At 36.1% G+C, this 11,786-nt stretch overlaps 1 protein-coding gene across 1 annotated transcript in view; it reads right to left on the bottom strand.

Annotated features, from left to right (window-relative positions):
- Positions 1-208: 208 nt before the first annotated feature.
- The window catches only part of GLRA2 (glycine receptor alpha 2), a 193,856-nt gene continuing 182,278 nt past the window's right edge, over positions 209-11,786 (bottom strand). The window contains exon 9 of the mRNA XM_012784787.3: positions 209-1,733. Within this exon, the coding sequence (XP_012640241.1) occupies positions 1,455-1,733 (279 nt within the window). The 3' untranslated portion in view covers positions 209-1,454. The remainder of the gene's footprint in view (positions 1,734-11,786) is intronic.

Genomic DNA, 11,786 nt, shown 5'->3' with positions numbered 1-11,786 from the left:
CTAATACTCCCATTTCCCTATTTCTACAATGAGAATAATGTATTTTTTCTTTCTTCATGGGGATACTATAAACATCAATAATATAATAGCTCTATAAATGTGTCAAGCTTATGATGAAGACCAAATACAAAAATCTAAGTTACCATTGTCATCTAAATCATTTACATTTTAATGCAAAAATAGAAAGCTTCTAGATAAGTTTGTGGCACACTTAGCTTTATTGAAATTAAACAAATGCTTTTTTAAATAACCCTTTTACAGCACATGTAAAATTTAATTATTTCCTTATATTTTTACAGGTTGTCTTTTATCTGAGTAAGCAAAAATACGTCTTTTTTTTTTTTTTTTCTTACTTAAAACATGTAGCCAGAATTCAAACCATGTAGCTCTGGTACCAAAAAGGCAACAGGTTATGAAAATCACAGTACAATTTCAAAATTCTTTAAGTTAGTCAAGGATATTGAAAACGATATTCACTTGGATTGACAGTAGAAATCATGGATCAGTCGACATTAGGACTAGTAGTTACACCTACAATGAGAGCAGAAATGGAAAGTTCAAGCTAATCTGAGCTACACTGTTCAGGACACACCATCTCCATAAATACTGTGGCAGAGTGGCTGCAATGGCTAAGTCACACTTGGGCACTTGAAGTTGCACATAAGTATAGCCAAAGCAAAAAAAAGATATATAGTGTGCTAACTTGGATCTAAAATAAAATGAGCACTTTTTAAAGAGGGTATACTATCAAATCAATTACATGATACATAAACTCCAAATTTACATCCAGGAGAGAAAAATAATATTAAAATGCACAACTAACGGACAGTAATGTAGAAATCTGTTCTTTGTCATTGGTGTTTATTTGTTGTTTTCTGGATAAGTAGAAATAATTTACAACCCGAAAAAGGATTTCTCAGGTGAAACACTAATTACAGACATTGTAAAGAATGTAGCTTAGGAGGCTAGTTTTAAAAACGAGGCAGCATTTTCCTGAAAAAGTTTGGTCCTCAACTCACTATAGGCTAGTCACTATGGTCAGATGGTAAGCATTTTTGAGGAGTGTGTGTGTGTGTGTGTGTGTGTGTGTGTTTTAAGCTAACTTGTCAGTACCAGAATTAGTCAAAGCCGAACGAAACCAAAAAAGTAAACAGCGTTCTAGAACTTGACCCTGCATATCATATTTGATTGATGCGTCATCTGAAAGAACAATGCTAAAGACTATGGAAGGGAATTATGCTCACGTGATTCTGCAACACCTTAATTTTATGCAGTTTTCTTCATTGCCTGCATAACTTGTCTTTTTTCATGTAGGTGCCAGGTAACCCACCCCTATGACCCTCCCTCCCCCCTCCCTCAATCTTCTCCTCCATCAAAGTGATATAAAGACAATTTCACTGTGTATTTACAAGCACAATACTGAGGCAAGAAGGTCCCAGGTCTGTAGGGCACATCTATTTCTTGTGGACATCTTCATGCCGAATGATCTTGTATGTGATCCAGTAAAAGATGTTGAAAATGAGGAAGGCCAATGGGAAGGCAGCTCGAGATATCGTGTCAATTCTTTTTGCTCGGTCCACAAACTTCTTCTTGATGGCATCTGCATCTTTTGGGGGTTGTGGGAGTGGGTTGGCAGGTGTGGCCTTGACAGCTGTTCCATCTTTCACTTGGAGGCAGTGACCCATCCCATAACCACTGAAATTAAAACGACTTTCACGAGTAACATCTTCTTCCTAGGAGAATAAAGACAGAGGAAGCACAGATTGGTTGTCAGTCAAGTTAGATGGAAGATGCTTAAAATCTTTCAAAAGTAAAAGGATAAATCACAGTTAACTGGTTGTGTGGGAGGCTTTTGGAATAGGGAGTTCTTTTTCAAGTTCAACTCAATTATTCATGGAACAGATACAGTTCATTAACTTTTCAGGCTGAGAAATTAAGGGTAAGAATAATGACTTTGTGGTCATTTTAATGAACTAACAAACAAATACTTATATTCAGTACTGACTTTTCCAAAATTTAGTGTACTAATCCATAGATTCAAACAGACTGTCTTAAAGCCAGTTCTCCAAATCCCAGTATTACTCTGTAAATCTATGAAGAAGACTGTTCATTCATTCATTCAAAAAAGATTTACTGAGTCCCTGCTGTGTGCCTGGTCCTGAGTTAGGAAATTCTAGTATTGTGGCCTGTTCACAGCCCAGTTCCTACATTAACACTAGCTTTAATGTTAATGTTAAATCAAATATGAACCCCTTAAATGTACACCTGTTTCCCCTCCAGCCCTCTAGTTCATGTCAGTTATATAGCAGAGATTAAATATTCATTATTTGGTGTAAATATTTTCACTATGGCTAATTTTTTCCTGTGTCAATTTTTAACATTGATTATTTGGCTAGTGAATCATCTCTACCATATTTAAACATGTGTCATTTTAGCTGATATCAGTGATATTTTGTGTTGATTTTTTCTATATAAATTAGATAAAAGACTGAAAAATTGTATTTATTCCTCAGCATAAATGGCAAATAGCCTTAGAGACAAATGTATGGGATCCGGGTGTGTGGTTGGGTCAAAGAGGGAGTCCAATGGTGGGGTTGTAAATGTGGGATTGAAATGACCTGCTTCATAACAATTTAGCTGTAAATAGCCATCAATTGAATCATCTTCTGTAACTAGATTACTGCCTTCCACAATACTGTGCAACTCTTTTGAGTTACCAGAAGTGCTAAACTCTTTATCTTTCCAGATAATAATGGTTATGTTTCCCAAAAGACAAGAAAAACTTGATATTAATTTTATTTCATCAATGTTTACTGTATGTCAGTAGTGCCTTCAGCCACATATAAAAGGTATACTAAATGAAGGACTTATAATATGAATGACAGCTTAACTATAACTCAAGTAGTACGACAGTGACAAATTGTATTTTGTATACTGAAATGAGTTTTGTAAGTTCAATAGCAGATCCCCAGGGAGGTAAGAAAGGTGAGAAGAGCTATTTCAGTTAATTATACTTCATGATGTGCAAAATGGGGAGTGAGAGAGCATGCAGTTTAAAGAGAAGTGCAAGGACTTCAGAATGGGTAGATTATATTATATTAGGTCATTAAGTATGAAATGTCCTGTTTCCTTAAGTACTAAGTTTGACGGTTGCTATCTTTGACATTTCTTGTTTTTTTCCCCCCTATTGTGAAGGTACATCCTCAGTCTTTCAAACATGTGTTTTGGTTTGTGATTATTTTTCACATTTTTTTAGAGCAATTTTTGCGAAACCACGGACAAGTCAAAAATTCATGTTAATTTTGAATATGAATTCCATCATGGACCAATGCAGTGTAGACAGCTCAAAATATCAATGAAGTGTTTGAGGAGGATGTAGCTAATGAATGCACAGTATGTCAATGGTTTGAGAAATTCCATTCTGGTGATTTTAATTTTGAAAGTGAGCCATGTGGTTGACCTGAGACCAAGATGAATAATGATGAGCTGAAAACTAGTGGAAGCGAATCTATCCCAACCTATGTGTGAATTAGCAGCAAGGTTTGATGTTACTACTCTAAAGATATTGGAGCACTTGAAACAAATGGGCAAGGTAAAGAAGCTGGGCAGGTGGGCACCACATGAATTAAACGAGGGTTAGAAGAGAAATTGTCTGGAATCTTGCTTTTCTTTGCTGTCACGACATAAAGGCGAACTATTTCTACACCTTATTGTTACATGTGATGAAAAATAAATTCTTTTTGACAATCACAAACATTCAGCACAATGGTTGGATAAACATGAAGTGCCGAAACACAGTCCAAAACAGAATATTTGTCAAAAAAAGCTAATGGTAACTATTTGGTGATCCAGTGCTGGTATTATCCACTATAGCTTCATGAACCTGATCGATCAATTACAGCGGATGTCTACTGCAACCAACTGGACAAAATGATGAGGATGCTTGCAATTAAGCAGCTGAGATTGGTCGGCAGAGATAGGTTAATCCTCTTGCAAGACCACATGTTGCAAAAAACAGTGCTGCCCAAACTACAGAGGCTGGACTTGGAAACTCTCTTGTCATCCACCTTATTCACCAGACTTTGCACCAACTGACTACCACTTCTTCCAGGCTTTGAACCACATTTTGCAAGGAAAAATATTCAGTTCTCAACAATCTGTGGAAAACGCCTTTCACGATTTCATCACTACTCGCTCTCTGGGCTTCTCTGCTGCTGGCATAAGCTAGCTACCCTAATGATGGCAAAGCTGTGTCAACACTTTAGACACATACTTTGATTAACTCTACTGCTTCTTATTTGAGATATAATAAGCTAAACTTTGATTCAAAATCAGACATTTCATATTCCATGACCTAATAGTATATATGCTCAGGTGAGTAGCTGCAGAACCTGGAAGGAAGGACAGATTGGCTTCCATGTGGCTGAAGGAGTTCAGGAAATTTCACTCCAAAATATGACTGCTTGGTATAAAGAATATTTTGAATTAAAGGCTATTGGAGATTTTAAAAAGCACTGGAAGGGGATTTTCCTCTATCTGCATAAATAGGACTGACCTTTCCTCTATCTGTATAAACTGGACTGACCTGATCAAAAGATCAAAGGGGGCACTTGAATTTACTTCCTCTCCCTGTTATCTCAATATATTGCAGGAAAGCAAGAATGCAAACAGATCTGGCTTAAATTATTTTAAATATAATATCTTTCTCTCAGGTTAATGTAATTTGCAAAAAGAATCATTTACAAGTCAATCTGTCTCCCCATCCATTTGTCCTCCCTAGCACCATTTGTCACCTCTAAACAGAATTACCTGTACTCTGCATTTCCCTTCCCCTCCTCTTCAAAAAGATAGGTATAAAAATATCTGAACTCCATTGGGATACTGAGTAACCACTCTTGTGATTCTCCCCATGTGCATGATATTGGTAAGTAAACCTTTCTCTTATTAATCTGCCTTATCATGAGTTGATCTTTCCGTGAACTTTTGGGGAAAACGCAAGTTTCCCCTCACCCCTACATGGCTCACTTAGCTAGATTAGTACTCATGTGCCACTTCTCTCTGTGGGAGGCACATGCAGCCTGAAAATGAAGAAGAGAATTTAACAGAGTCTGTGGGGCCTTTGGTTTATTGAGATTGCCTATTGTGATATGGTACCTCTGGTGAGGCCAGCCCTAAACATGGCTGAACATTTTATTGCAACCTGGCAATGACTTGGAATTTGAGCTGGAGAGATAGCAAGTCTGAATAATTGCCAAACACTACATGTTATCCTTCACCATTTAGATCTGATCTCTAGGAAAATCAGGCTAGAAAACAGAAGGCTCATTTATTTGATACATTGGTAGATCTTATTAATGAATATACCTACTGTTACCAATAAAATACATTAATTATAACCTTTAATAATCCCAGGTATATCACAAAAATCAGGCCAAAGCTCTTATAAAACATAACTGTAAATCTACTTTATAAAGTCATCTCTCTAATAATTTTATTTATATGATACTGTCCTACACAAATTGACTCAAGGCATTCTGTCTAATTTCTTAACAAAATATAATAAAGGATTTTTTGTTCAACCATTAATTATTGTGTGTTACCTCTATGACAAGCATTGTACTAGGTGCTGGGAGACAGTTTATGAAGTTGGACAGGGGCTCTACTTGCAAGGAGCTTTGAGAAGCTGGTGGAAGAAGCTAACCTAAAGTTATTATCATATAAAGAAGTTAACCAAGAAAATCCAGCCTGACATCAGAGTACTTCCATGTGCTCAGTTATATAGACTTAAATATTGAAGACTTAAATTGGACTCAGATTCAAATATTAAAATCTGTTTTCTTTGCCTTAAAATATGAATGATATATTTTATGGGTACAAAAGTTTCAAATAAACGAAGTCTTTCATACTCATTATAGTGTCATCATAACTATCTGAATACTTATTTAGTGCTTAGTGAGAAAAGGAAGCATACAGGAGAAGGGGACTTGCTTGTGACATGGGTTATAGTTAGTCTTGGACTTTCTAGCTACTGCTTATTGCTAATTAGATTTCAATCTGTATGTGAGTGAAGTAGAAATGGTGCCAATTGGTTTAGCAAAGAGTGATCCAATTTGGGAATTTGGATACTATGGTTCTAGGCCTGGCTCCAAGGCTTATAAGCTGTGTTGACTTTAAGTAAGCTACTTATTCTTTCAAGGCCTCAGAAACCTCATACCAAAAATGTCAATCTGTACTAGATCTGTGGGTTTCACCTTTGGCTTCTGGAGAACTTCTGCAAACACATGTATGCCTGCCTCCCCTCCTAATCCCTTCCAGACTGACTGAATCAGAATTTGTGGAGATGAGAATTTAGGATCTATATTTTTAAAAATTCAGTAACTCTAATGTAAAACTCATCTAGGACACTCACCAGTGTCCTAGATGAGTTCTAATGTCCATCTCTAAAATGTACCACCTATTCTATATTATTAAGTCTAAAATTACTTTTCAAAGGGAAACAACCCCTCACAATACATTTTCCCTTATCTGCCCAAATTTACTTTGCTGTTTTTCTTTCTATATCTGTAAAATTTTACAAATTGCAGTTCTTACCTCTATAAACACTTTCCAGATCAAATTAGAAACTCATGATTAAGCATATAGTTCACTGCCTAAGTGAGATAAGGTTTTTTAAAATTCCTAAGCCCCTAAAGAAATAGAAAGGGTGGGTAGGTAGTAAACTGTGTTTAGCACACAAAACAAAAGGAAACACAAATATATATGTTCACATTTCTTTTCAGACTGACTCATTTGTTTAATTTCTATAGTCTTTCCCCACATACTGTGAATGGACAGCAGAAGAGATTAACTCATTCAACTCATTCAATTAACTACCAGAGCTAGAATAGAAGGGTGCCAGATTAGAATCTCATTATGTTGTTCATTGCCATGCAAACTGTGGGTGCTTAATAAACATTTGCTGAATAACAAACAAAAGGGAATTTTAAGAGGGTTTTCCCTATGCTTGAAAATACTTTCCTCATTCATTCAACAGCATTTCAAATTATGCTTCTGAGCATAGTTACAGCTAATTAAATCAATTCTTTAAAATTCTCTGCCACAGAAATAAATCTGTTGTGGGTAGAAATTATCCATTTAATTTTTCACATGCAGGAGGTATAAATGCTAGCTTAAGGGTCTTCTTGTTTACCATTATGACTCATTCAATGCCTTTTAAATATAGAACCTTAAATTATTCACATCAAAGGATATGGTTTTGTTTCAAAAAACATAACTGAAACCAATTTGAAATTTTTGGGATATAATAAATGACTGACTTTCTGACAGGTTAAGAATAAAATGTTATGGTAATATGGTAAGACTCCTATAGGAGGGCAAAATAGAGATGAGCTTGAGTCATGGATAAAGTGAAGTTAAAATAAAGAACAATCTGTAGGCACAGCTCAGTTGAGCATATTCACAGGGCAAGTCAGGTCCTCCCAGTAAGGGAAAAATTTTAAGCATGTACTCTCCATTTCTTCTAATTAGCTAGGAATCCAATTAGTTAATTATCCATTATCCACTATCTTCAGTAACTGAGCGGTAAACACTTCTAGCTGACCCTGTTTTGTTATTCACTGAGTAGTCAAATTCCCACAGAAAATAAATCATCTGGTCAAAGTTTTAATATGTGCAACTTTTATATCCTACTTTGATAAGATTTCCTTAAATCCTATCTTCTGTATGAAGCACTGCCATGGCACTATGCAATTTCTTTGAGATTTATTATCTAACTTTATTTATTTTATGTATCAATTTTACTTATTATAAAATTTACTCACTCCTGTGTTTGGAGTATTTCTTTTTTTTTTACTATATATTTTTTTTAAATGTCATTCTATTATGGGAGTACAAATGTTAAGGTTACATATATTGCCCTTGCCTCCTTACCCCCTCGAGTCAGAGCTTCAAGCATGTCCATCCCCCAGATGGTGCGCATCACACTCATTATGTATGTATATACCCATCCCCTCCTCCCCACTTCCACCTGCCTGACACCTGATAAATGTTATTCCTATATGTCCACTTAGGTGTTGATCAGTGAAACCAATTTGCTAGTGAGTACAGGTGGTACTTATTTTCCCATTCTTGGGATACTTTACTTAGTAGAATGGGTTTCCAGCTTTATCCAGGAAAATACAAGAACTGCTATATCACCATTGTTTCTTATAGCTGAATAGTACTCCATAGTATACATATACCACATTTTATTAATCCACTCATGTATTGATGGGCACTTCAGTTGTTTCCAGATCAAATTAAAAAGCTTCTGCACAGCCAAAGAAACTGTCATGAGAGCAAACAGACAGCCTACAGAATGGGAGAAAATTTTCACAACCTACACATCTGATAAAGGGTGATAACTAGAATCTATTTAGAACTCAGGAAAATCAGCAAGGAAAAATCAAACAACCCTATCAAAAAGTGGGCAAAGGACATGAAGAGAAACTTCTCAAAAGAAGATAGAATAATGGCCAACAAACATGTGAAAAAATGCTCAACATCTCTAATCATCAGGAAAATGCAAATCAAAACCACAATGAGATATCACTTATCTCCAGTGAGAATGGCCTTTATTAACAAGTCCCAAAACAATAGATGTTGGCATGGATGCGGAGGGATAGGAACACTCCTACACTGCTGGTGGGACTGCAAACTAGTTCAACCTCTGTGGAAAGCAATATGGAGATACCTTAAGCAATATAAGTGGATCTACCATTTGATCCAGCAATCCCATTACTGGGCATCTACCCAAAAGAACAAGAGATACTCTATAAAAAAGACACCTGCACTCGAATGTTTATAGCAGCACAATTCACAATTGCAAAGATGTGGAGTATTTCTTGTCTAGATGTGAAGTTGGCCCTAAAGCTCACCAGAATTGCATTATATTAATAGTAAATTGTTTGTCATAAACAAAATATTTCAATATAATTAAAGAACATGGTACTTATAAAGATTTTAGTGGTGTCCATATTTCTGATTTTTCTCTTATGCCATAGAAAGGAAGAAGGACTCCTAAAAACTAGGATAGGGGAAAATTCTTTCCATTGCATTTCTCACCCAGATTCTTTGATTGGACTGAGTCTTGCTTCTGTTGGAACAGGAAATTTCTCAGTTGGAACTGAAGGTTGTAGTGAGCTCAATCAATGCAAGGACATAATGGACTCTCCAGCCCTCCTTACGAAACAGTGTGAGTCCAAATACAATGAGTTTTCACCAAAAAAGTCCTCCAAGCAAATGATGGCTAGATGATGCTTAATCACGAACCTAGCAAATGTCCATTACCTAGATGTGAAAAGAATGGCCTTGGGAAATTCTATTCAATTCTAAGGCCTCAATTTTCTCCTCTCTATCATAGGGACTTGGAAATAGATAGGAATAATAAATAACATTTATTGATTATGTACCATGAACTTAAAACTACAGTCGGTTCTATCACTAAACTGACCCTACAAGTCACGTGTCTCCTAGAGAAGCTGAGGTCAAGAGAATTTATGTGGCTTCCTATAGTTATATTGCTAATAAATATTGCAGCTGAGATTCAAATTCAGGTCTGTCTAATTCCCAAATTGTCTGATTCCAGAGATTCTAAAAGTATTTTATTTGTGTGAATTTTTGCCCCTATCAAACCCCAAATGGCTTTCATTCAAGATTATGGATAAAGAGTCTGACTGAGTCTTGCAGAACAACAAAGTTGAAATAAAGTAAACCAAATATATCCCCTTGTTGCTTAATGACATATGATGAAATAAATTAAAACTATCAAAGTGTCATTTTGGGCAGATTGTGAAAAGCAATTCTTCCACAAAAAAAGCATATTAATGTATCATTTCTTTTTCAATGCAGTATATTTTTGTCATTGATTTTTAAAGAAGGAACTTTTGGGATTTATTTCTTGAGCACCTGCCATTCATTTTCATATTTTTAACAAATATTTATTGGGCACCGATTATGGGCTAGTTATGTGGTAGAGATACAGAAGTGAAAACAATAACAAGTAAACAAATTATATACACACACAAACATATAAATCTCCACATATATACATGCATATATACACATGACACACACACACACATATACACAGAGGTAATGATGGGTGCTTTGAAGAAAAACAACCGAGGCAAGAGACTTAAAGAGAGGTGAGTGGCAGAGAAGTAGATGTTTAGATTGAGTGGTCAGAAAAGACCTGCGGAGATGCCAAGCACTGTGCCATGTGCTGAGGATCCAGCAAAGAGCAAAATAGATCCAATTCTTGCCTTCAAGGAGTTCACAACCTTGAGATGAAGGCAAACATTAATAAAATCACCTGAATGTGTAATTACTATGATAAGGGCTCTGGAGAAAAATTATAGGATGCTATGAGAGCCTATTGAAGGCAGACATGGTCTAATCTGACAGATAAGTTTTTCCCTGAGGAAGTGGTACTTCATTAGAGATCTCAAAAATGAGAAGCATTAAAGAGATAAAGGCAGGATTGGGAAGTGTCTGAGATGGGAGAGTTTACTGCAATTGAGGGATGTAATTGAGGCCTAGAATATAGGGTGAAAGTGAGGTGAGACCAGGTTTCAGAAATGACTCAGGGGCTAGATTATATAGGACCTTGTAAACCACTGTGTCTATATGGAGCTTTATTTTATGAACCAAGAGGAGATATTGTAGGCTTTTAATGGGGATTACATGAGATAATCAGATTAGCATATTGAAATAAATGTGTTGGTTACAATGTAGATGACTGGAGGAAAGCAAAAGTGAATCTTCTAAGTAGGAAGGCTAGTTTGAAAGCTACAGCAATGTTTAAGATGAGACATGTTAATGGTTTGCACTAGGGTGGTGGTGTAGGTAGAGAGCAATGTGCTAACTTGAGACATGGGGGGCAATTAATAGGTCTTAGAGATGGATTAAAAGCTGTCTAAGTTAACCTCCAATTTAAAGTACTAGATGGATAACAGTGCCATTCAATAAGAAAGAAGACACTAAAAGAGTATCATATTAGGTTAGGGGAAGATAAAGTTTTGATTGAGGTGCCTTTGAGACATTCAAATGGAGACATGGGATAGGTGATTGTATGGGCAGTCTGTAAAAGAAGAGATATCACCTGGAGATATAGACTTGTTATATGTTAATGTATGACTGGCAATCTTTTCTACCTAAAACTGTTGCAAGGCATAAAAATACTGAAGATGACTTATGCTAAAATCAACCATTACCCAAGACACTTAAAATTCTTCTTTTAAATACTCATTGACTTCTTCCCAGATATGGTAATACTTGCAAATAATTTTGGATTCATAATAAATCCTTATTCTGATGCTGAGGATAAAATGAAATTATAAGTATCATTCTGCAGGTCAGCTGAGTATTCCAAAGCAAACTTTATAGAGTAGCCATGGTTTGGTGTTGATGGTTAGAGTTGAGACATGAGAACCCCAGGAGTGGGACAGGACTTTGCCAAAGAGCAACCTCATGCCAGTTCACTGAGCAAAAGCTGCTCAACCTTGAAGGGGACATTCCACCAATCAGGGATATCTGCAAATAGACACCACCTTAAAGCCTGAGGGCTACAGCCTGGATGTCTTCAAACTGACCATTTATAATTATAATCTGAAGGTGGGAGAGAATGATCAAAGGATGTCACTCCAGCAAATAAGAGCAGTTTGCTATTGTAAGCCTGAGGCAATGTTCCTGTCTCTCTCCTGAGTTCATGTCTCAGTAAATGAGGAACTAGATAAAGTAGAAAGAAG

The sequence above is a fragment of the Microcebus murinus genome, chromosome X (genome assembly GCF_040939455.1).
Source record: "Microcebus murinus isolate Inina chromosome X, M.murinus_Inina_mat1.0, whole genome shotgun sequence".
Classification (NCBI taxonomy): domain Eukaryota; kingdom Metazoa; phylum Chordata; class Mammalia; order Primates; family Cheirogaleidae; genus Microcebus; species Microcebus murinus.
The sequence above is the reverse complement of the archived record's forward strand: the minus strand, read 5'-3'. Positions and strand labels throughout refer to the sequence as shown.